General features: G+C 36.7%; 1 protein-coding gene across 4 annotated transcripts; it reads right to left on the bottom strand.

Moving 5' to 3' along the window:
- Positions 1-3,999: 3,999 nt before the first annotated feature.
- Positions 4,000-25,670, bottom strand: LOC112055629 (protein brown). Of its 4 annotated transcripts, none has more exons than XM_052882825.1 (12): positions 25,521-25,669; positions 21,660-21,786; positions 20,962-21,010; positions 19,927-20,107; positions 18,992-19,141; positions 17,600-17,838; positions 16,581-16,742; positions 12,834-12,939; positions 9,381-9,605; positions 7,967-8,102; positions 7,063-7,269; positions 4,000-4,183 (listed from the first exon to the last, which is right to left on the bottom strand). In XM_052882825.1, exons 1-12 carry the CDS (start codon positions 25,533-25,535, stop codon positions 4,002-4,004), a joined length of 1,779 nt encoding a protein of 592 aa, XP_052738785.1. In that variant the 5' UTR covers positions 25,536-25,669; the 3' UTR covers positions 4,000-4,001. The 4 variants fall into 4 exon arrangements, with proteins under 4 accessions (XP_052738785.1, XP_052738789.1, XP_052738795.1 ...); XM_052882829.1 differs by having other exon boundaries at positions 7,059-7,269; XM_052882835.1 differs by lacking the exon at positions 7,063-7,269 and having other exon boundaries at positions 25,521-25,670.
- Between the last annotated feature and the right edge of the window lie 989 nt (positions 25,671-26,659).

Below are 26,659 nucleotides of genomic sequence, written 5' to 3' on the forward strand. Positions count from 1 at the left end.
TACGATTTTTATTTACATCTCACTACTTTTTTTTCTCCTTAATTCAATTTTATTTTATTAAGTATCTGCAAACAGACCCGATAGATGTTTATCATAACTGTGAATCAACAGAAGTTGATGAATATTGATACTGCATCAGTATAAGAAAAACTCATAAACACTTGTTGTGTTTATTATCCTATTACTACACAACGTTTTTCGTTTTAATATTTCCAATAATTTTTGGACAGATTTAGGTAGTACCTACGTAATACTTGTTTCTGGTAAGTAAAGGTACCTCCAGGTACCAGATAAAGGTTTCCCAAATGGTGAATGAAAAACATCTTTAGGAAACCTGCTCACCAGAGAATTTTCTTATTTCTCTACGTGTGTGAAGTCTGCCAATCTGCATTGGCCCAGCATGGTGGACTATTGGCCTAACCCCTTTCATTCTGAGAGGAGATTTGAGCTCAGTAGTGAGCCGAGTATGGGTTGATAACAACGAAAGGTACCTGAAGAGGTATCGTTACCAAGATCCCATTAATCTCTTATGACTGCTTCATAAGATAAGCTCGTTGTTACACTAGCTATATTAATGTCAGTAATGTCAGGTCAGGTTTTTGGGTCAATTCCTAGAAATAGAAAAAAATTTAAAAATAGTAAATCATACTGTGACACTTACCTATCTCTTAAAACCTACTTCTATAGTCTGATAACACTCCCATGACTCGGGCGACGGGCGGAAAGACTGCGCGGGTGTGAAATCGTGCGTGCGGGGAAATGAAGTGCATCAGTCGTGGGTATATCATTCATCGCTACACGTCCCCCGCTCCGCGCGCAACATCGGGAGTGTTACAAACGAAGTAACCAAGCTATAGCAATCAACAATGGTTTGATTTTTTTTCACGATCGCTATCAGATTTTTACGATAGTGACCTTCAAGGCACCACCATGATCCTAATTCTGAACTATGAATTTGTAATGAGAACTTCTTGGGAGTAAGAGAAGCTTTATCAATATTTGTTACCCGGACTTGGAACTTGAATCCAGGACCTTGTGATCCGAAGCTACATAGGCTAACCACTGGATCATCGAAGCAGGTCGAGGTAAACACTATAAAACGGTAAACAAGTATAGATGGTTGTTTGAGTAGGATTTCTAGAAGTTGATTGTTAGTTAACCAGTAGGTAAGCACCGGATGACATTTGTTACAGTATACAATCTCTATTTCGTATACTACAACTAGCATACCTCAAACATAGTGAATAAGCCTGATCTCACCGAAAAAGCTTGCAAAATATCTGAAATGCACGAATTTGTTCATGATTAAAAATTAAAAAATTACAATCATTAAAAATAGGATAACATTACTCGAGCATGTAAATTAGTTAGGAATAGAACCATATTTTATTTTGCGGTCTTATTCGATGTGGTTTAATTGATACTATACAAAACGAGTGTTATCGCCGCTTTGCAACGACTTGCGGTACGGACGGCTTCAGTGTGCTCGTGGTGTTCGAGCCGTCCATATCTCTTGTTGTGTAATTCTTCATAGGTTACTTGGGATAGGCGGGGAGAGTGAATTGAGTGAAAAAGGGGAGTATTAATCGACTATCAGAGGATCCTTTAACCCTACACACATCGTTCACAAGTGGGTGACTCCACTCAAGGTCATTCTCTGCCATTCTAGGGTCTTATTTTGCTTACAGTTTGATTTGTTAATTAAGTTGACAAGTGTTGTGAATCATTCGACAACCTTTGTTCGACATTAGTTTTCTTATATTTGCAATCGCTTTTGAGTCCTATAATACGAGATGCAGACATTTGGATTTCCCAAACTATTTTAAAATTACCTAACACAGCTTTTGTGACTACGCATAGATGGCCTACGTGCAGATTGTCAGTTCCGGATATTTGAAATAACAGATATAAACCATTAAAGAGACATTCCGAATTATTAGATGATCTTCTCTCGGAATAGACAGATAATCGGTGAATTTGCATAGCAATAAAAATATTTTACACACAAAATCAATTACATTAAAGCCTAGAACACATCGATACATGCACGCTTGCGTTGTAAAACCTCTCTAACACTGACAAAGCTGACAAGTAATGCAGTCTTATGATTGGCAGAACGCAAGCTTTAACGCAACTGAAAACTTGAGTGTGTCCATCCCTTATGCATAGAACAAGTTCGACATCTAGGTTTCTGCATAGATAACGAATTAGCTTACAAATTACACTTAAAAATATTTGTGACAAAAATATTAAAATGGCGAAGTCAACGCACCTCATATGGGTTAGCTAATAATTCAACTAGATTATCCTCAGATAAAGATTATGTCTTATTTTGCACGTGTTTATGGCAGAAACTGAAATACGCTTGCATTATATTATGCTAAGTGTAACAAACCTTATTCGATACCTTGCTACGTTAATAGAATATTTGTAAATCGGTAAACGATAGATGACCGGTAAAATATTTTCGAATACACCTAGAACTTTCGCATAGATAGATGTATATTTCGTAATTCAGGTTTTCTTCGTCGTCATATAGTCAAACCATCAAAGATGAAACGGGAAGATCCTCGTACATCTTGTTTCACACCGGAACTGATTTGGATAAAATTAGGTACAGATATAAATTGGATCTTGGTGCAGAACATGGGCTACTTTTTATTCTGAAAAAATAATCTAGTATTCACGCGGGATTTGTAAAAATCAGAACTGAACACAAATAGTGTCACGTGTGTTGGCTAGATTAACGTATCCTATCCGGAAACTGTTTATATAAATATTTAGATAAATTAATTCACATACCATCATAAAGGTATAATAATTGTTAAAGGTTTAAATTAATACATAATTAATTAATCTGGTTATACATCATCTGGTTCCCACGTACTGTTGTAGGGTTGACAACTTTTTCTCCTTAGTACAATTTTTTATTTTCCAAAATAAAGGAAGCTCGCTCGTTGGACTATGGATATGAGTTGATACCTTCTCCTGAATAGGAGAGGAAAGGAAATACTGGTTAATAAAAGATGAAAATAAAAAATTTAGAATCAATTTTTTTTTAGAATCAATGCCAGTTACAAGTTCCTACACACAAAGCTGAAAATTTTGCGTGTGTATTTAAAATAAACTTAAAAATAACAGGTTTAAAAAATAACAAGGCCTTTTAGAGGTCGTTATTTGCGAATTGCCAACCCTAGACAGGAAGTTAAAGTTTTCATACAGTGATATTCCACTTTTTTGTTAATCTCCAAATAGGCTCAGTAGGTGGCTAAAGAGATTAATAAATTTGGTGATGAAAATAATACTCCCGAGTTGTCACATTTACTTGCAAATTAACCCTATAACTATATTAATTTGCATTATTTGTCAATTTCCTTCAGTAAAGTCATAAAATTGTTCAAGAAAATGTGAATTATGTTGTTGTTTTTTACAATAATCATATTTTTATCACTTGGAGGTATTTACGATGTTTTTCTAGCAAGTATTTCGAATCCGTTTCACGTGGCTTGAATTAAATGATTTCAAAAATGTCCTTTAATATAGCATAGCTAAGAGCCGTGATAGCCCAGTGGATATGACCTCTGCCTCCGATACCGGAGGGTGTGGATTCGAATCCGGTCCGGGGCATGCACCGCCAACTTTTCAGTTGTGTGCTTTTTAAGAAATTAAATATCACGTGTCTCAAAACTGTGAAGGAAAACATTGTGATCAAACCTGCATACCAGAGAATTTTCCTAATTCTCTGGTATCAGCAGTGAGCCGAATATCGGTTGATAATGAATTAATATGAATACCTACGAACGGAACAGGATCATTAGATCTCATTATGAGTTATGAGAATTACTTGCAACTTAATGCAAATATACAAAAAATCGACTTCCAAATTGACTTTCAAATTGGAGGAGCATGCTTTTCCCCATAATTTCTCGCTCGGGCTGCTTTTTTTACTAGTTTCGATAAATTGTATTTATATTTATTAATTAAATAAAATAAAAATAATCTTAATAAGTGTAACCTTTATTTTCCTCTCGTTTCAAACCACAGTAGCCTAACACGCACCATACAAAAGTAACACACAAAATTCCTACACCGTCTTGTAGTACAAAATCATTTGAATATCCATTTTCTGCAAGAACTTCAGCACCATTCCGCAGGCAGTTGGATGTTGTGTTGTAGGGGCAGTCTGAAACAAAAATATTTGTAAAGTAGTTTATTCTAAACAAAAACAAAGGTCTTAAAAGGAATGCATTTAAATAAAATAAAGTTTAATCATATTACCTACTGATCAGTTTAAAGGCGGTACTAAACTGGTGTCGTTTTAATTTAAGCCGTTTCTGAAAGAATACTGTAAAACCTAAATCTTTATGATGTTCATACATGGCTTGAATTAATACATCATCGGGTTAGAACCGCCTTCTAACTGATCAGTAGGTAATATGATAATGATAAAGTGACATAATATTTTTAGTTAAGTCGGTACGTTTTATGTTTTTGAAGTCGGTTGAATTTTTTTATTAAATTTTTTTATAGTTTCATAAAATCCTTCCTCAATAATGAAAAAAGTATGATAAACATTAATAATACCATATGAAGGTTTTCAATAAGGTATTGGTAATTTTTTTTTTACCCTATCAATCCTATGCGTTTAAAGATTAATCAGTTAGTCAGTCAACAAATATTTTTATGAGAATAATGACCATCTCTACATGGGCATATGTAAAATAATTTATAATAATCGTTTGCCGCCAACTTTAACGCATTCAAACCACTATTAATGCATAATAATTTATTAAATTATTGTATCTATAACACAATAAATTAAGCAATTTATTAACAAAGTAAAACATTTCACACCTGCAGTTTAATGCGACGCTGAAGGCAGATGTCGATAAAATGTATGCTCGTAAAAAATCATAAAAAAATTACATAACAAGTTACGAGCTTCCCACGATTATAAAATGTTTATGAATAATCTACATAGATTCTGAATACCAAATTCAAATTTCATTTCAGCAGCTTTTGTGTTTTTTTTTGTTTTTTTTTTCGTGTTGAATATGTGTCTTTTTTTTGTATGAAAGCTAATGTCACACTTAACTTGAAACACACAGCATAATTTTTATTCTTTACAAGTTTGCCCTTGACTACAATCTTACCTGATGGTAATTGATGATGCAATCTAAGATGGAAGCGGGCTAACTTGTTAGGTGGATCCACCCAAAGATCCACACAAAGCTCTGCTTTTTCAGCATATCGTTGTCACTTAATAGCCCAGTGATAGCCCAGTGCATCCGAATCCGGTCCGGGGCATGCACCACCAACTTTTCAGTTGTGTGCATTTTAAGAAATTAATCTCAAACGGTAAAGGAATAACATCGTGAGGAAACCTGCACACGGGAGAATTTTCTTAATTTTCTGCGTGTGTGAAGTCTGCCAAGCCGCATTGGGCCAGCGTGGTGGACTATGCCCCTAACCCCTCTCATTCTGAGAGGAGACTCGAACACAGCAGTTAGCCGAATATAGATTGATAACGAACACACTTATCTATGGTGTGTCAGCTCTAAAGAAAACATAAGAACATCTTTGTATTTGAAATGTAATGTTTATTGCAAATAAATGATACTTATTCTGCAAAAGAAGCTTTCTCAGAAGCTCAGAAGTAATTTGAAAGATAAAATATAAACAAATATTGAATTTTCTGTACCAACATGGTCCAAAAGAAGAATATAATGATGGCAGAGACCTACTGACGCTGGTTCCCTAGGAAATGGGGCGGGCCCTAATGTGGGACGCTACATGCGTTGACACATTAGCACCGTGTCATATCAGGGAGACAGAATCAAGACCGGGAGCCGGAGCAGAAAGCCGAAAGAGCCTCTCTGACAGAGAGTTACATATGTACACGTGGAGACCATGGCAATGGAGTCGCAGTGCCAAAAAAAATTACCGAATCATATCACCGCGGCTAGCTGCCTCGACTGGTGACAGAAGAGCTGATTCATTATTTGCGCAAAGGATCAGCCTGGCTGTCTAGTGCGGAAATGCAGCCAGTATTCTTGCCACCATTCCACGTGGGCATGATTTGTATAGTTATTAGGATAAGTTAGCTTAAATTCTTCATTGTATTCTTTCTCACTAAAAAAAACAGTAGTCAGTGACGCCATTATTGTTGATAAAATTGTAAGTAAGGCATTTGTACATATGCATAGTAAAAAGTAGGCAGTATATCATTCATGTAAATCAGATAAACTTTTGATAACATGGAAATTTTTTATCAGTTCGATCAAAGGCAGTTTTACGACGTAATTCATCTTTGGTTCAGATAAGATTAGAAAACTGATCTCTGTGGTGGCCGTGAGAATACGCAGCTAAGATATCTTGGACGAAATATCAGAGTTCATTTCCCATAGCGACATTTATAACATTTTTATCAACTACCTCTTGCACTTGGTTTTGTCTGCGGAAATTAAACTATTATCTAACTAAAGACGACATTAACTACATCATTTGTCCATTACTCCCTTTTGGGGTCCATTACGAGGTATTTTTTAAATGCGAAAGTTTGTGTGATGGATGTTTGGATGTTATTTACAATTCCGCGTAAAAGCTAATTAATGGATTGGGCTGAAATTTGGGAAAAGATGGATTTTATCCTGAAGTAACACATAGGCTACTTTTTATATCGGAAAACCCCATGATTTCCGCAGAATTTGAGAAAAATGATATAACTTTGTTTCGTATTTATCCCGCATAATTTTTTTGCTCATTTAAACATTTGTATGCTGAAAATAAATGTGGCAACCCTTATCTTCAATCATTTATTTAGCTTGCTGGTACGTGGTCTCAACTCCAGTACACGTCTGCCCCAGCGGCCATCTGTTCTACGACAGATTTGGCTCGCCCACTTCTTGCTAATTCTTTGGGCTTCATGGATTATTTTCGTTCTCCTACGGATTTTATCCTTCAGAGAGACTCCTAACATAGCCCTCTGGCTGAGCGACTTTAAATTTGTGGATAAGGGCAATCGTCAGTGTCATACAAAATGGTAAATCTTCACCCACCTACCTATATAATCAATTTGTCTCCAATATATGTTGCTGATAGCGTCCATGCCGTAGTAGAAGTGCGAGAAGTATTTGACGGGGTACAGCCAGAAGGGCAGCGAGGATATCCTGAGGAAGGCTCCAGACATCAGGAATAGTGGCAGATCAGCGCAGGGCATCACGTCGCCCATAATACCAGTGGAAATAAAGATGGCTCCCATACCCAGTCCTATAAACCCAAAAAAAAACATAGATATTAAAAATTAACTCCAATGCGCTGCACTGAACAAGTGAAAACCGCTCTCCATGGCTCGCTCTACGAATGTGCTGGGATAGTGAGGCTTGCCACCAACACCAAGAAATTAAATATCACGTGTTCCAAACGGTGAAGGAAAAACATCGTGCGGAAACCTGCATACCATAGAATTTTCATAATTCTCTGCGTGCGTGAAGTCTGCCAATCCGCATTGGGCCAGCGTGATTGCCGCATTGGGCAATGATTCACAATATTTGTCAGGACAACTTAATCAACAAATCAAACTTTAACCAATATAAGACTAAAATGGCACAGAGAATGACCTTGACTTGAGTCATGCACTTGTGAACGTTGTGAGTAGGATTAAAGACGCCTTTGATAGTTAACTAACACTTTCCTTTTCCACTCAAGTCACTCTCGCCGCCTATTCCAAGTAACCCATAAAAAATTACACAACAAGAATTGTAGTCGGCTTGAACGCCACGAGCACACTAAAGCCGACCGTACGACGAACGCCTTATATCACATATCATTCCCGCCAACCGATCGCTACCCCTCTCTAACTCCCCACTCTTATCTTTGTACATAACAAAGGCTTACTTTGGGGCTAAGTAGTGATGTATGTATTGTGTAAGTAGGCACATTTATTTACTTAATACAGCTACTTTACCGTATGCGGTGGATGCAACGGCTGTGGCGACGAGCGCAGCTGCAATCTTCAACGACGTGAGCAAATGGTCCGGCAACTCCACCATGAGGGTTGCTATCGCGACGTACGTCACCGACCATACCACGCAGCGCGGCATCTGCAGTGGAATACGGCTTATTAGTATTACTTTATTAATATTTCAATCAATTCAAACACAAGCTTATTTACATTTTAATTAAGTAGATTTAAGTTAGCACTTACTTAATGTACAGGAGATGTACCCCGTATCATTAAAATTTAAAAAATACAAGGATTTTATTAAAATCTAACTAAGTGAATAAATCTAACTAAATAAAAAGAAATAAATAAAATAAAAACCCAAGTTTTTGACGTACATCAAAATGACTCCCATAGAACTATGACATGACAATTGACAGTAAACGGCAAATCGATTACTGCATTGAAATCGTCATCTATCCGCTAATATTACCCCTATTATTCTTGCATTTCTTGGGAGATAATGGGAGATAGATTATTTCGAAAGAATTAAAGTAAATTCGTAGATTTGTAAAATCTGTTAGGGTACAATGGCTGATCCTGCTCCATACAATTTTGGACCATCTCCTTTAATTTAATTATATGTTAAAAGCTGTTTATTTAACCTAAATATGAAAATTATTATATTCTTTCTTATAAGATACTGAGATTTAGATATTGAGTTTTAGTACATATGTTTTAGTAAGTATTTTAGCGATCACAATTTCTAGATTTAAATGATAATTATAAGCTGAATTATTCACTATTTTGGTCTTTATTATCAACCTATTAAAATAAACATCAAATCAATTGAGAAATGTCATCTACCTACTGTATGATATCCAATAGGCACCGGATGATATTTTTATATAGAATCTCAATTTCGTACTCGTATATGTCAACTAGCTGACAGGTAATGTATTAGCCAGCTGAGCAACACAGCAGACAAGAATAGGATGGGCACAGTCCTTTGGTGACTCGTTAGTACAGTGGCTAGCCTATTATAGTATCGAGGTCCTGGGTTCGAATCTTGGGTCGGGCTATGTGATACTGAGTTATTCTTTGTTCTAAGAAATTTTCAGTTAAAATCCCATCCCGGAGTTAGGAAGTTGGTGGAGTCACACCCCGTGCCTCGGAGAGCACGTTCAGCCGTCAAGACCGGGCATTATTAAAACCTTTTAAGTATTGCTTTTTTTACTTTTATCAATTCCGCAGATTTTTATTTTTTTTGCGATAACCACCACCAGATTAAGTAATATTGTAGATTACTTTTTACAAATTTTTTATTTCACACTTAAGGGGCCCTGTAGCCCGACCCCGTATGATTGATACGGCTGAAACAGTAGCTACGCCCCTGTTGCTAAAAATAGGCTGAATATGAAATCTCTGGATTACTCACTAAACTTAAAAACCTGCTGACGTAGAAGGCGGAGGCTCTATACACGCCTACTTCTCTCCGGAACAGCACCAAGTCGCTGTCAAACGCGTACAGGGCGCAGTACGACACACTGAACGATACTTCTGAACAGATCAGCCACAGAAAGCCTCGCAGATCCTGGATACCTCGCTGGGTGGTCCCCGATATACCGACGTAGCATGTCGCTATTATGACTGACGATATAATCTGTAAGAATCAGATAATATGGTTCTTGTATTTAATTTTGGTGGAACATTTTTTATACAAGTTAGCCCTTGATTACAATGTTACCTGATGGTAAGTGTTAGGAGAAGGATGCTAACCTAATGCCGCCGAACCGTTGGTAGAATCTTTACAAATAGTCAACGTTTTTTTAATTTTTTTTTTAAATTTACTTGTGTTTAAGGATGAAAATCCACACCCCTTTCGGTAAATCGTTTAGCGGTACGTCTTTGTCGGTATGGTGGTAACTAGCCACGGCCGAAGCCTCCAACCAGCCAGACTTAGACCAATTAAGAAAATCTCTGAAGTCAAAATGTACTGAATAACCCCAATACACAAAATGAAAAAAGATATATATATATATATATATAAGAAGATATATACTATATATAAGAAGTTAACATATAACTATTTGCTATTTTTTTGTTATTCTTTACAAAGTACCCCTTTACTACAAACCTGATGGTAAGTGATGATGCAACTAGGATAGAAGCGGGCTATTTATTTTAGGATGAATATCCACACCTCTTTTGGTTTCTACACGATATAGTATCGGAACGCTAAATCACTTTAAATATCTCCAATAATATATTCAAAAGTAGAACTATGCATACATAATAAAACTAGGTTGAATTACAGAGTAGAATAACTAATTAAATTCAAATTATTGTGTTAAGCATATTTTTACCAAAAGCAGGATTAAGCAACTAAAAGGTATCCTAATTTATTGCATCTACATACCTATGTAAATGATACCATCATAAAACTATTACGCTAAAGTGATTCATTGACTAATCAATTTAATAGCTATTATTTTTGAGAAAATGAATCCGTTTGTTTGTTTGATGTTTGTCACTAGTTGTATTGTTTTTTGACGGCCTCCGTGGCGCAGTGGTATGCGCGGTGGATTTACAAGACGGAGGTCCTGGGTTCGATCCCCGGCTGGGCAGATTGAGATTTTCTTAATTTGGGAGGTTTCGGCCGTGGCTAGTTACCACCCTACCGGCAAAGACGTACCGCCAAGCAATTTAGCGTTCCGGTACGATGCCGTGTAGAAACCGAAAGGGGTGTGGATTTTCATCCTCCTCATAACAAGTTAGCCCGCTTCCATCTTAGACTGCATCATCACTTACCATCAGGTGAGATTGTAGTCAAGAGCTAACTCGTAAAGAATAAAAAAAAACTAAATATAATATAATAAAAATCGGACAAGCCGTTTCGGCAAAACACGAGAACATTAAAGATATTTTGACAATTTTTTTTGGGCGCATTATAAAGATACTGAAACCGAAGCTATAATAGGGGTTGAAAGTTTCACGCGGACGAAGTCGCGGGCGTCCGCTAGTTTTATATATAAGAATTTGGGGCTACATATAAAGCAGCCTGTAGCCCTTGTTTGAAACAACCCCCTAAAGTGTTTTTCAGATAGCATGGGTACGGTGACAGTCGCCTGTATGACGTTCATAATACATACTATTATGGTAAATCGCGACAAACTTTCAAGATTAAAACGAACTATCACTCGCACTATCTTAAAATGGTGGAACGCGCTTGCCTAGAAGATTCACTCTTGACTTGAAGATACCCATATTGTAGGTGGTGGGGAAAACTGAAGCTGGGAGAGCATTTCACATCTTTGCAGTGCGTATAAGGAAAGAGGAACTAAACCCCCATACCTCCCTACACATTAACCCCCCCAAACCTCTCTACATATTAACATCATATGAAGTCGCAGATAAGATACATACATTCCAATTTACACTTATATTATACATAGGTAAATTTTATGGTAAATGTAGGGGATAATCTCTATTTTTTGTTTATAAAAAGAATATTTGCCATATTTTTAAATATGACCAATGTAATGAATTTTATTGTATTCTTGGATTCTTAGAATAACATAACAATATATCCTAATAAAAATTCAAATTAATAATAAGTAAGGTCTATTTTAACACAATTTAAAAAAGATGTGCCTATTAAGTTTTTTCTTTCGTTATAAATTAATAATAAACATACCTACATAATTTAATGAAATATTTAAATAAAATATCTTGGGAATTTTAAATAATAAAATAAATAATTTATAAAAAGGTCAGCAAAAAGTTGAATTAAATTTTTTTTACATCATTATACATTAATATTAAAAATAGTTACAGATTGAAGTTAGCACTAAATGACCATATATAATAAAATAATGGAATTCTTTGTGTTTTTCTGGTAATCATCATTATCAGCCTGTCTTATCACTACAGGGTCAGGCCTCCCTTCTTATAGGAGAGGGGATATGGAGCTTAGACCCACCACGCTGTTTCAACGCGGGTTGGCGGGATTTACTGGTAATTATAAATATAAAATAATAATCATAAAATAGGTACTTTTTTATTCTCTGATGGTAAGTGATGATGCAATCTAAGATGGAAGCGGGCTAACTTGTTAGGAGTAGGATGAAAATTTACACGCCTTTCGGTTTCTACTTATCGTACCGGAATGCTAAATCGCTTGACGGTACACCTTTGCCGGTAGGTGGGTAACTAGCCACGGCCGAAGCTTCCTACCAGCCATACCTGGACCAATTAAGAAAACCTTAATAAGCCCAGCCGGTAAACGGTCCCAGGACTTCTGTCTTGTAGATCCACCGCGCATACCACTGCGCTACGGAGGACTTCAAAATAAACCCATTAAATCCAAAACAGGATTTTAGTTTACGACCTAGAACTTTATGACTGTAAAATTTGTACAATCACTATCAGCTAGGACATTCGCAAACTAGGTCAGATTTAGAAAACAAAAATCACCAAACATGTTTGGTATTTAATTGTTTTCTATAGAACATAATATGCTACAACATATATGAACCTATCAGTAACAATTCCCCTTTCCCCAAACCCTTCTCCACTCAAGTCATTCTCCCCGTTTATCTTAAAAGAAGCCATATATTATCCAACAAAAGGTGTGGACGGATCGAACGTCACAACAAGAATGAGCTAGTCGCCTAAACCCAACTAACGGAACTTCACGGAACACTTCGTACTATCTAGGCTCGTGACACTAGAAGCCATAAAAAGTATATGTTTGTGTATTTAAAACTTATTAAGCAACTAAACGTATTAATTGAATTAAAAAATAATATATTATACTGTGACCCCGATTTAATAAACGGCCCAGCAGACCTTTATTAGACTTATACTTTAGGTATATAATTATACTTACGGTGCATAGAAATAACTGAAAGACATAATTCTTGATATCCCTTTTAAATGTAAGTGTGGATCGCCATAATAACAGCTGGACTTGTCGAAACCAAAATCTTTGGTGCCTGAAAAGAAAAAAAATATATTTATGGAAAAATTAATTTCTAGTATGTAAGAATCATCATTTAAGATTTTAGCTAAAACTAATTATATATTTATATACATCAGCATCATCGTTATCAGCCGATGGACGTCCAATGCTGGACATAGGCCTATTGGATGGACATCCAAGCACAACGGTCTCGAGCCGCCAACATTCAGCGGCTTCATGCAACCCGGTTGATGTCCTCGATCCACCAAGTCGACTGCGCTTTCCGGTGCGGGGAGGCCATTCCAGCACCTTAAGACTCCAACGTCCATCAGCTCTTCGAACTGTGGCCCTACCCATTGCTACTTCAACTTCGCGACTCGCTAAATTATGTCAGCGACTTTGGTTCGTCTGCGGATCTCTTAATTTCTGATTCGATAACGCAGAGAAACTCCAAGCATAGCACGCTCCATCACCCGCTGAGTGACTTTCAGCCTTCTAATATAGCCCATAGCGACCAAGACTCTAATTCGTAGGTCATCTCGTCACTGGCAACACGTACTGTTCGAAGACTTTCGTCTCCAGGCGCTAAGGAATTTTGGACGTAAAGATGTCGCAAAGTTTCCCGAATGCTGCCCAGCTGAGCTTAATTCCGCGACGATGACGTACTGTATAGTTGGTATAATGTTTTTCTTCTCAAAAGTCTTATGCGGCTTTTATCATGAGATTAACGACCGAAGGCTGTACCATTTCTAACCACCAGGTTTTACTTTAGCGTTTAAAAGAAAAGAGGCTTGACCCTGCCTGTAAGAAATAGGCTGATGATGATAAGTTTGATATTTAGTATGGCCCACAATAATAGATAGCCCAGTGGATATGACCTCTGCCTCAGATTCCGGAGGGTGTGGGTTCGAATCCGGTCCGGCTCATGCTCCTCCAACTTTTCAGTTGTGTGCATTTTAAGAAATTAAATATAACGTGTCTCAAACGGCGAAGGAAAAACATCGCAAGGAAACCGCATGCCAGAGAATTTTCTTAATTCTCTGCGTGTGTGAAGTCTGCCAATCCGCATTGGGCCAGCGTGGTGGACTATTGGCCTAACCCCTCTTATTCTGAGAGGAGACTTGGGCTCAGCAGTGAGCCGAATATGAGTTGACAATGATGATGAGGATGAAAATAATAGCATCTCAACGTAAAACCGAGTTATTTAAAAAAAATCAACAAAAAATCAAAATTTTTTAATATGTGGGTAAATGCACATAGGAAATCTTGGTCGACAATTTAAAGTTAAACTTTTCTCACGTCTCATATCCAAAATTCAGCTTTATCGATTCGTTTGCATTTCTAAGCCGTTTTTTCCAACGCAATTACTGTAGGCAAATATTATGTATGTAAAAAATTGTATGCGTAGAATGTCGTCTTGCTTGTTTTTTATGAAGGACAATAATTTGGAACAATTTATTGATTCTCATAGCATCTGAATCCAATATACGTATTGTTTTTTTCTACAGCTTGTCTGAATAACATGGCGATAGGTGATATAATCCGGTATTAAATTATTTTTACGGCTCATAAAAACAGCCTCTCTGTAGGAGATGACTATATTTATTATGCTCCTTTTGTCTTCTTGAAACTTCCATTCTAGTTGCTTAGGAATATTTTATGCGCGGAATTTACTAGACATTTCGTATAGATCGGGTGTTAATATACTCAGAGGCGCAATTATCCGCCCACTTTAATATACTCGCGTTATATTAAAGTGGGCGGATAATTGTACCTCTGTGTAAAAAATGACCGGGATCAACGGCTTAACGAGGCACGGGTCTAACATCACCAATTTTCCTCCGGGTTGATTCATAATAAATTTAATTTATACAATATTCATTTCGTGTAGTACATGGAATAAGGGTCCGAAATATATCGATATTAATTTATAAAATATAAAAGTTAAGGATTTGTTGTTTTTTAGTTAAATTTAAAAATCATGTATTTTTCAAATTTTCCAAACATCTAAAACATTGTCGTCCATTTTGTGACGTCATAATGTTACTTATTGTACTCTGCAGCACTGATTTTTCTGTACTTTCCTCTGATGCGGTACGAGGTTTTTTGACCTCATACTAAAACTTTATGTGGTGCATTTACCTCTTAACTCTTGAATACGCTAGGTATACGAGGTCAGTTGACCTCGCGCCGCAGCGAACGTGTTAACTAATATTTTTGTCAAACGCTCCGTTTGTAAGGTATTTGTTGTCTTGTAATCACGTCTCAAAAAAATATTTTTTTTTCAGTTTAGTCTTAAATAATCTTAATTTAAGACTATTTAAAAAAAGTGTCAACTATCCTATTTCAACTGCCAATTTCTTAAAAGAAAGACAAACGTACGTACAGTACTATTAGTGAATATTTTTGCTGTGATTAGCAAAACACAGTTGGTTCTTATTATAGACAAAATACTTAAAATCTGCCTACATTATATAGCCTTATCTTACATTATATAGCCTAAAGTTTAATTAGCGGAGTTATATTCAAACGTAACAATTTAGGCTCGAGATAAAGAACCGCTTTATATCCTATCTTTATCTCTATTACCTGTATAATGGGACAACAAAGCTACCACACCTACAAATATTCATTACTTTTAGGATATTCTAATAAATTAGACCTAAATGATATGATTGCATAATAAATAACTTTAAATAGTTTAAAAAAAAAACTAAAAAACACGCCTTTAGCACGCACTAAATATTACAAATATTAGATTTAAGTCACGTGACTATATTTTTTAGTATTTCTGTCAGCAAACACTTTCATTAGGATATCCATATCATAGGGGTGGTTTTCATACAGCCAGTCCGTCATCTTGGGGAATCTGTCATTCGATTTGCAATGACATTTCTTAGTTAGTCATGTATTGTCATCAGAACTCAGAGCGTGTGCGGAATTTCTTCCTAATCGAAGACCGGGAAGTGTGTCAAATTAAGATTCGAAGATTTGATTTTCTTACATAGTTACAAGTGATTGGTGAGGCCGCCATATTGGATTTGTAATGACGATTCTTAGCTAGTCATGTATTGTCATCAGAACTCAGAGCGTGTGCAAAATTTCATTCTAATCGAAGACCGGGAAGTGGGTCAAATTAAGATTCCAAAATTTTCTTACATACACAGTTACAAGTGCTAAGCTAATATAAAGCGTGTTTAAATAACTGATGAATTATCTAACTACTTTTTGAGTTTTAAAGACAATAATGGACTACTTTTAAATAATTTTTTTTTAAATACATACTAGTTTATAAAACTCTGCGGATATTTTAGTCGACCTCAGTTGGTAAAGCCTTGATGTTCAGAGAGGTCCTGGATTCTACTCGCAGCTTGTGTAAATTTATTTTTATATTTCTAAATCTCAAGTTTGGTCTGGTTTTCGTGGCTAGTTACCACCGTGTCTTGGAGAGAACGAGGTGATGGAAAAACATCGTGAGGAAACCTGGGTACCTGAGAATTTTCTTAATTCTTTATGCATATGAAGTCTGCCAATCCGCATTGGGCCAGCGTAGTGGACTAAGGTGTAACCAACTAAGGTGTGTGTTATTCTGAGAGGAGACTCGTGCTCAACAGTGAGCCGAGTATGGGTTGTTAATGATGATGTATTGATACGTTATATTTGTGGATACATTACGTTTGTGAATACATCTGCGCGCACGCAGGCGATGAACTCTCGTCTTCGTCGAACTGGTCGCAATAATTCTCCAAAACTTTCTCGTAATCGTCCCTTGACTGCGAGACCGCTTTGATGTAGAACTCGGCCGGGTTATAGTTTTTGGGGCATCGTAAGTCGAATCTATAAACAGGTTATTTTAGTTATCAATCAATTACAACAGTAAGAGAGTGTTTAATGTTCTACTTCTTCATCTGCATTAAACAACTAGCTGACGCTGCGCGACTTCACCTGCCTGCTTCCCGTTCCCGTAGAAATGCTGGGACAATATAGCCTATAGTCATCTTCGATAAATGGGCTATCTAACACTGAAAGAATTTTTCAAACCGGACCAGTAGTTCCTGAAATAGCGCGTTCAACCAACCAAACAAACAAACTCTTCAGCTTTATATTATTAAGTCTAGAATCGAGTGTTAAAATAAAATTACCATAAATCGGGGGTGGCTAAAAACCACAGAACAAACAAACGTTTTTCTTTTTATCTGATAGCGCTTCTCTTTGAAACACATTTTGATATGGTTTTTACAGATATTAAATGGTACAATATTCAAGACTTCATCAATATTTAAAGAAACAAATGTCTGCAAGGAGACGTTCGTGTGAGAAATGACTTCCAAAAATAAAATATTTATGTAGATATACTTTTGTTACCTAAAGTCATCATGCCACAATCATCATCATCATCATATCAGCCGGTGGACGTTCACTGCAGGACATAGGCCTTTTGTAGGGACTTCCAAACGTCATGATCCTGAGCCGCCTGCATCCAGCGAATCTCTGCGACTCGCTTGATGTCGTCAGTCTATCTAGTGCGGGTTCGCCATTCCAGCACTTTGGGACTCCAACGTCCATCGAGTCTTCAAACTATGTGCCCCGCCCATTGCCACTTCAGCTTCGCGACTCGTTGAGCTCTTTACAAAATAACAAAGATCCATTACAGGTTATACTCTATTATGTTAGTAAATCTTTGAAATTTAAACCTGTTAAACAAATTCTTGCAGTCTTCTTGCGAACCATGGAACACCATTCTTCCCTCCGACATGAGTGCGATGGAGTTGAACTCCCTGAACAGATCTGACGAGGGTTGGTGCACGGAGCAGATGACGGTCTTGCCGCTCGCCGCCAGTTGCTTCAATACACCAACTATGAGAGCCGCGTTGTAGCTGTCCAGGCCTGTGGTGGGCTCGTCGCAGATCAAGATCTGGGGGCTGGACAGCAACTGAAAGAAACAGTATCAGCCTTTATTAGTATATACAAGGTGTTCGGTAAGTACTCTATAAAGCCGTCAGCCAGGAGTTAGGGAGGTATAATACTTGCCTATAAAAAAAAATATGAGCTTCCTAGTCAGAATCCTGAGGGAGTTATGAGGACTTCAAGATTTTGCTTAAAACTTCGAGGTGTCAACCCTAGCTATGCTTTTGACATTGGACTCTCACATTAGTAGGTATTTACACTGACACCGATACAGTTCACATTACACCGGATGCCACGTGAATATCAGAGAGTATCTTCAAGAACTCCTCATGTTGTGCAGGATTTCAAGGTATTTAAATCAATTCAGTATTTGTAAATAACATAATTTTGGCAGATAAAACTTCAAAATAGTGACACGCCATGCCGCTGTTAAAATACAGCTGTTAGGGTCATGAAACACATTTTTAAAAAAATATTTTTGTAATTTAGTACGAAAGTTTATTTTTAGTATATTAATTATTTTATACACAGAATTGTGTTTATTAAATCGAAAAATATGAGTACGCTTCGGGATGTTATACCATTTACCTAACACGTTGTATAACAGACTCCACGGTATAGCCTGTGAAACTTGCAAAACACGTGGGTTGCAGGAAGCCGCTGGATGTTGGCGGTTCGAGACTTAGTGGCCTATGTCCAGCAGTGGACGTCTATCAACTGATAATTATGAAGGACCTTACATCTTTATAATATTACTATAGAGTAGCAAATGATTACAGATGCTTTGCTTTTAATTCCTTTACAAACACCCGTAGATTAATAGGTACCAACGAGTTCATTTTTTACCAATTTAAAAAGTCAATGTAGGTTTACTAAAAAGGGACTTTACGCGCGTTTAATTCTTTTTTTCGGATAATTTTATTTAGCACGTACAATGTACGACCTCAATCGAAAAAAACATGTGTTAATTTACTTAAATGATATTTCACAACCTTAATAATAACTGTTAAATATTGTACTCACCCAGAAAATGTAAATAACATACCCAGTATCAGTATCAGTATCAGTATCAACCTACTAAACTCTATCAAATTTTTATCTGAAAATGTGTTGAAATATTAATAACCTAAGCTTGAAAAATATTCAAGTTTCAAAATGATACAAAATGTATCTCTTACCGAAGCCGCTAGCGACAGCAACCTACGTTCACCGCCGGATAAGGAACTTATCGGAGAGTGTTGAAGCATTTTTAGCTTGAGTTCCGTTAATAAGTTCTTCAAAGTTTGCCGGTGTGGAGACTTCTTTATACTGCCCAGTTTCATTTCTGTCTGAAACATAACGTGACTTGTTATTTTTAGAAAATGTACATGCTTATTTAAAAACGTAGTCCAAATAAATCAGTAGGTAGATAAATAAACGGAATGAAGACCGGGAGCCGCAGCAGAAAAAGCGATAATTGGCACAAATCTGATTGAGAGTTCCTTCTTGATAATTGAGATATCTGTTCCTTTTGCACTTGAAAGAGGAGACCCTTGAGCCACAGAGTGCAGTGATGTTTTTTTTTGTTTTGTTCCCATTATCTTACGCCTCAAACTCAGTAACGGACATTGCAGTCGAGGTGCTTGAGAGACGCCCTACGAAGTGTTTCACTTTCACTATTATAGAGTAGTCACATAAAGGATCAACCATTTTGGCCATAATAAATCAAAATCATCAAAAATGTTTGTTATTATAATAAATTAAATTAACAAATATCTATGTTTTTGTTGAAATCGTGCATTTCATCTGTTCTCAGTATGGAATGTAATGTATGGAATATGGAGTAAAATTAATCTCCTTTTCGAGGGAATAAAACAAAATTTGATTGTGTAAATAGTAGACAAATAGCCGGCGACAGCCAGACGTTGGTCATTTCATAAAAGCTGAACGTTTGTCAGCTCCTGCTCTTACCATAGCTAAATACGATAGCCAATTATGGATTTTGAACCGTTACTGTGGGAGGTAGCTGGTTTCAAGGATCTAGTTCCTCAACCGTCTAATTATAAAATGTAATATTTATATTTTCTTCGGCATAATTTGAGTAATTATATCCCCAAGTTAACGATGTACTAACCATAAATACCAAATGTTCTCTGACACTTATGCTGTCCAAGAACACGTCGAACTGCGGCACTATCTCTATCACACCTCGCTGCACTCTCCTGGCATCTGTACCGTTCACCGTAACAGTGCCACTGCTCGGGAGAGTGCATTTCCCTGCCAAGGACACTAGAAAAGTCGTTTTTCCTGCGCCACTGAAAACATACTTGGGGTTAAGTCATCCTAATCATTACGGAAATATATTACCTCTCTCTCTCTCCATATTTCCCCAGTCTGCTTTTAACAACAGACATACTGTAAAAATTGGCAGTACACTTCAACCCCAAACAAGAGTCATGATAGATAGTGGATATGACCTCTGCCTCCGATTCCGGAGGGTTCGAATCCGGGGCATGCACCTCCAGCTTTTCAGTTGTGTGTATTTTAAGAAATTAAATATCACGCGTCTCAAACAGTGAAGGAAAAACATCGTGAGGAAACCTGTATACCAGAGAATTTTCAAAATTCTTTGCGTGTGTGAAGTCTGCCAATCCGCATTGGGCCAGCGTGGTGAACTATTGGCCGAAACCCTCTCATTCTGAAAGGAGTCTCGAACTCAGCAGCGAGCTGAATATGTTGATAATGATGATGATGATGATGACACTTCAACCCACCAATACAACCAGGTGGACTGAAGAAATCAAGCGAGTCGCAGGTATTCGCTGGATGCAAGCGGCTCAGAATCGTGATGTTTGGAAGTCCCTACAAAAGGCCCATATCCTGCAGTGGACGTCCATTCGCTGACATTATGATATTGATGACACTTCAACCTAGACCTTATCATTGATTTGTTTGAAATTCTCAGATAAGGTGTGAATTAAGTAATATCTACTATGATGTATTTTGAATATTATTAAAGTATAATATTATTAATACTTTAAATATTATTAAAAGATACCCTGAGGCTTATTTAGGGGAAGAATGATATTAAGTATCAGACAACCAGCTTAGAGAGCTATATTTAATTGGTTTTGCATGAAGATAGCAACGTCATATTGAAATATCTTACCTTGGACCAATAACAGCCACAAAGTCACCGGTTTTGAGAGATGCAGAAACTGCGAATTAAAATAAAAAAAAATAATATGTTATATAAATATAAAAGTCATAATATGTTATATAAGTATAACATAAAAGATATTCTATAGAGGTATACGTAGTTACTCTTCCAGGGAAGTGATTGCAGCTAAACTCGCGCTTGTACATAAATAAAAACTCTTCTTTATTTTCCTTTTTTTTCTTACATAGGGTAAAACATAGATAAACTGATATTTATTTTGTTGGATGAAAACCATAGACGAATTTCATTTCCTGTTCATGTTTGGTGTGTTAGCGCGTCGCCCACGCTCATGATTAAAAACCTCGGACATGTTCGAAACTACTAGAGCGAATTATGCACGCTATTGACGATCAATTATTATCACTTTTCTGCAGCACCCACGACTATAACTGATCGTGTATTGGTTGCTGCGTGCATGGCGGCTCGACTTATGAAACGTCTTCGCTGCTGTTTGCGCTGCAGAAACGTGAGAATAATTGACCGTCAATGGCTGACTTTAGTATACAACGAAATTTGTAATTTTCATGGTGGTTTAAATTTTCGTTGTAAGATCTCTTGTCTTGCTCGCAAAATTCGTAAAGTAAGCTAATTTCAATTTGTGCAAACCTTATTTTTAGTAGATACAGATTACTCTGTGGTTTGCTTACCGTCATTCAAAATTATCACTTCTGGTTTCGTGGGTTTTCGCCTCCACCAAGATTTCTCTTCTTCAGTCCAGACTTTGAGGTGTTCTACTTTTATTATTACACATTTTCTATTTAGTGCTTTTAGTGACTGAAATTAAACATATTTTGTTAAGTATTTATAAGAAACACGAAGACAAGTGCGAGTCTAACTCGTACACCGAGGGTTCCGTTAGCAGATATTTGATCACGTACTTTATAGTTGTTTAATCGATTTTAATAATTAGCTTTAAGATAGTTCTTATCGCCGACAATGTTTTTATATACAAAAATTACGAAAACAAAGAATAAAAATCTATGTTATTAATTGCTTAAGTAAATAAAAAAATAAAGGTTACATTTTTTGTGATTTATGTACAAATGCATAGTTTTCAGATTACTTGTAGGTTTTATTAGATGGTATTACCAGCCGAATTTAATATTTTTAAGTCAATAATACATAGCCTGTTTTTGATTTCTTTGCGAGCGTCGCAATATACTGTTATAATGGCATAAACGGTTATATAATTTATTTTAGTTAAATTAAAGGTTTGAATTTTTTAACATCTTCAAGGTAAACATAGCCCTGTGCAAATTTTAATTTCAACTTACACCTCCACGCATTCCTGAGATAAAGAATCTATACAGACAGACGGACAGATAGACGGACTATAAATGATCCTATGGGAGTACCATTTTTTCCATTTCAGGTACAGAACCCTAAAAATTTAATTTAATTGAATTTTAATTTAACTATTTTATTTTGTTGTAATTAAATATGTGCATACCGATTATTGGTAAGAGATGTTACTTATTACATAAGAACATCTTAGTATCTAAAATTTAATGTTCTTCTAAATAGGTGATTCTGATAAAAAAAAAATACGCGTATGACACAAACACACACACACTTATGGTGCATTGGATACTATGATGTTATTGACGGCCTCCGTGGCGCAGTGGAATGCGCGGTGGATTTACAAGACGGAAGTCCTGGGTTCGATCTTCGATTGAGGTTTTCTTAATTGATCCAGGTCAGGCTGGTCGAAGGCTTCGGCCGTGGCTAGTTACCACACTACCGGCAAAGACGTACCTCCAAGCGATTTAGCGTTCCGGTACGATTTCGTGTAGAAACCGAAGAGAGTGTGGATTTTCATCCTCCTCCTAACAAGTTAGCCCGCTTCCTTCTTAGATGGCATCATCACTTACCATCAGGTGAGATTGTAGTCAAGGGTTAACTTGAAAACAAAAAAATAAAAAAAAATACTATATGAATAAATAGATACGTATGACACTACATAAGTGCGTTGCACCCATGCGAAGCCAGGCGAGTTAGGTAATGTTGCATAGCAAATAATATCAACAACATAACTATTTGTTCACGATAATCTCTTACTATTTGCTTAATGTTATTAGTGTAGGCATGTATAGATTATATACAATGTATCGACTGATAAGTTTTTTACGATCTGTCTGGTGCAGAGCCGTGCTTTACAGTCATAAATCGTAATGTTCAAGGTTCGACTCCAAGTTAGGCGTACCGAAACGGGGGTGTGGATTTCATCCTCCTCCAATAAGTTATCTTAGATTGCATCATCACTTACCATCAGGTGAGATTGTAGTCAAAGGCTAAATTTGCAATTGCACGTTGTAGAGTCAACATCTCCTGAGGATGCTCCGGTTTCGGGGTGAAACGTACGTAGAGAGTATTTTGTCGGACCTGGGTGACGTTGTCGCATGGGTTCGCCGAATTTTCGCGGATGATAGCAAAATAAACAAATCATTATATAAAGGCTAAATTGTAAAGAATAAATGAAAAAATTGTTGTTTTTACGGAATTAGCTTAAAGTTCGGTTGTAACCTAGTTACCGGCAATAGGTACCACCTAGCGATTTAGTTTTTCGGTATTTCTACATATAAATTTAACCGACCTCTTAAAGCAATATTAATAAATTAATAAATTAACAATGGAAGTTTTACTAATTGACGACAATGGATTCCAGTAATAAAGAATTTTCGGTTACGAGCTTTAATTAATTACATTACTAATTTGACCAATTTGTAGAACTTATATTAATTAGCCACTTAGCTAAACTAAATCACAATAAAATAACGAAAATAAGAGTCTTTCGTTAATAGTTCTACAAATTGGACCAATTGAATAAATTTATTGAAATTTAAGTGTTACAGACAATCGTACACTAAAGACAGTATATCTGTCTGTACAAAAAAGATATACTTGTATCTAATAAATAAGTAATAAGTAAGTAAGTAACTAATAAATCTATATATATAAAAATGAATTGCTGTTCGTTAGTCTCGCTAAAACTCGAGAACGGCTTAACGGATTTATCTTATCTTGGTTTTGAAATGTTCGTGGAGGTATAGGGAAGGTTTAAAAGGTGAGAAAAAATCAAATAATTTCCGGGAAAACCCTAAAAACTGCCCTTTTCTATTTCCCATACAAACGTTTAAGAGTCAAGCGGTAGGGGTAGGGTAGGGGTAGGGTAGGGGTATGGTAGGGGTAGGGTAGGGTAGGGGTAGGGTAGGGGTAGAGGTATAGAAGGGTAGAGTAGGGATAGAGAATAAGTGCACTTATGTCAAAACGAAGCTTGACCGGGTCCGCTAGTAATAAATAAATAAGTCCCTACAACGAGAAAACCAACAAATGTCTTTTCTCACGGCTGCAAATTTATTTCTACTTCTCTTGTCTTTCGCGACGCTCAAAATTATTTTTTGAACTCCTCGATTTACTCGTGGTTCGACTTTAGAATCTGGTCACTACCAGCTGCATCTGGGTATGCAATAATCGCACTCGCAAGAAATACAATTTTGTTGCCTTGCGTACCAAACCAAATAACTATTATTTTATATATAGCCATCATCTTTACTCACAACGTGAGAAAAGATTTGTTATAAGTTATTACTTTTTTCAATTAAAACTAGGAAGGAATAGATGTCCATTATCTAACAGAGCATAACCTCGCAGGGCAAACGTGCTACAATGTTGCAGTACGGTGCTTCGTATCTGTCGACTTGTATTATCTTAAGCCTCACATTCCAGTCATTTTATACAGCCATACCCTTCAAATGGACACACAACAACGATGCTATACAACAGTAAAGCATGGCGGTGGATATGAGGTATTAAATGAGCTCTATCTTACAGAATATGATACTCTATATATTCACGTCCACTGCAGGGACATTTCTAGGGACTTCAAACAGCACCATCCAGAGCCGTCTGTATCCAGCGAATCTCTGTGACTCGCTTAACGTGTCCACCTATTGAACAGTCAACCAAGTGTGCTTTCTAGTGCGGTGTCGTCATTCCAGCACCTCGGGACGCCAACTTCCATCGGCTCTACGAACTACGTGTTCCGCCCATTGCCACTTCAGCTTCGTGACTCGGTGAGCTATGTCAGTGACTGGTACTTCTGCGAATCTCCTAATTTCTGATTGGGTCACCCAGTGATATACCTCATTCCATCACCACTCTGAACCTTGTATGAAGCCCTTAGTAAGCGACCTAACCTCGGATCTTTAGGTCATTCCTTACTCACATAACTCAGTAATTAGTATAATATTAAAATCAAAATTTTAACTTCTAGTTTCACAGATTCAAATTTTAAATACACCTGGCAAATATTCCATAGATCTATAAAAGTTAATGTATGGTAACTCCCTACAAGTCTTGACATAGAGATGAATTATATCAACATACGATGTAACCATAACTAACGTTTTAAGTTGATTGTTAGTACTAACCAAGTTAATTATATTATTAATTTAATTCCACAAACAGTGATCTCTAGGAATATTGTATAAAAAATATTTATTTCGTACCTGACACAAATCCATTTTTCAGAAACACAATCACAGCACAGTCTTCCTAACCACAATTAAAATGAGAAACGAAAGTCTGTAATTAAGTAAAGAACTCATTTGACAAACTGCTCTGATAATTACAAAATGTTTATGAACGCTCACTCAGTGAGCGACTTATCAAACAAGGAGTTACTTATTTGATGTATGATACATAGTGCGAGATAAAAATGCATCTTATACACACCGTCACACATGCACGAATCGTATCATTTAACCTGTTTTTATGTTAATATTATGTAGATCTTTCCAAATCTAATCACGTCTAGGAGCCTTGGTTAGATTTTGAAAGATGCAAATTGTTTTCCTGATCTCTATAATTAAGTACCTACTAAATAAGATACGTGTAGAAACCGAAAGGGGTGTAAATTTTCATCCTACTCCTAAGAAGTTAGTCCGCATCTATTAGATTAGATTAGATTGCATCAACACATTGACAATTTGAGCTTTTCATAGTCATAGTTGATGGGACGAGCAAATGACCCACATGATATGAATAAATAATGAATGACAAACATTGCCTATAAAAAACACTTACGATTAGCAGAACAAACTCTGCAGCTCATCCATGCTTGACGTAGAATACCTATGCTTATTACTTATGCCTGTGATTCTACTAAACACTGCAGTATTGCATCCAAAATTAGCGTGTCAGCAGTGCTTCCCCGGATGAGTTCTTCATAACGAGCTCTACTTATGATTATCATATCCACGTCCACTGCAGGACCTAGGTCATTTGTAGGGACTTCCAAACATCACGATACTGAGCCACCTGCATCCAGTGAAATCCTGCAACTCGCTTGATGTCGTCAGTCCACCTGGCAGGTCGACCAACACTACGCTTTCTAGTGCGGGGTCACGATTTCTGCACTTTGGGACCCCAACATCCATCGACTCTTCGCAACTCGCAACTCGTTGAGCTATGTCGATGACTTTCTTCTGCGGATCTACTCATTTCTGATTCGGTCACGCAGAGATACTTCTAACATAGCTCGCTCTACTACTGTGAGTTATATGTACTATTCAGAATGAAACAAACAGCTGACTCTCGAGTCGCAAATGTGTTTTTGTTATGCAAAAAAGTTGTGCATAATTACAAC

The sequence above is a fragment of the Bicyclus anynana genome, chromosome 1 (genome assembly GCF_947172395.1).
Source record: "Bicyclus anynana chromosome 1, ilBicAnyn1.1, whole genome shotgun sequence".
NCBI classification, from domain to species: domain Eukaryota; kingdom Metazoa; phylum Arthropoda; class Insecta; order Lepidoptera; family Nymphalidae; genus Bicyclus; species Bicyclus anynana.

Bases quoted from the DNA above. Each gene is read 5' to 3' on its own strand.
- LOC112055629 (XM_052882825.1), bottom strand. The intron at 17,839-18,991 runs GTAAGAGATACA...TGTTTCTTTCAG, and splicing joins TGCTGTCGCTAGCGGCTTCG to TTGCTGTCCAGCCCCCAGAT. The intron at 7,270-7,966 runs GTAAAGTAGCTG...TTGGGTTTATAG, and splicing joins CGTTGCATCCACCGCATACG to GACTGGGTATGGGAGCCATC.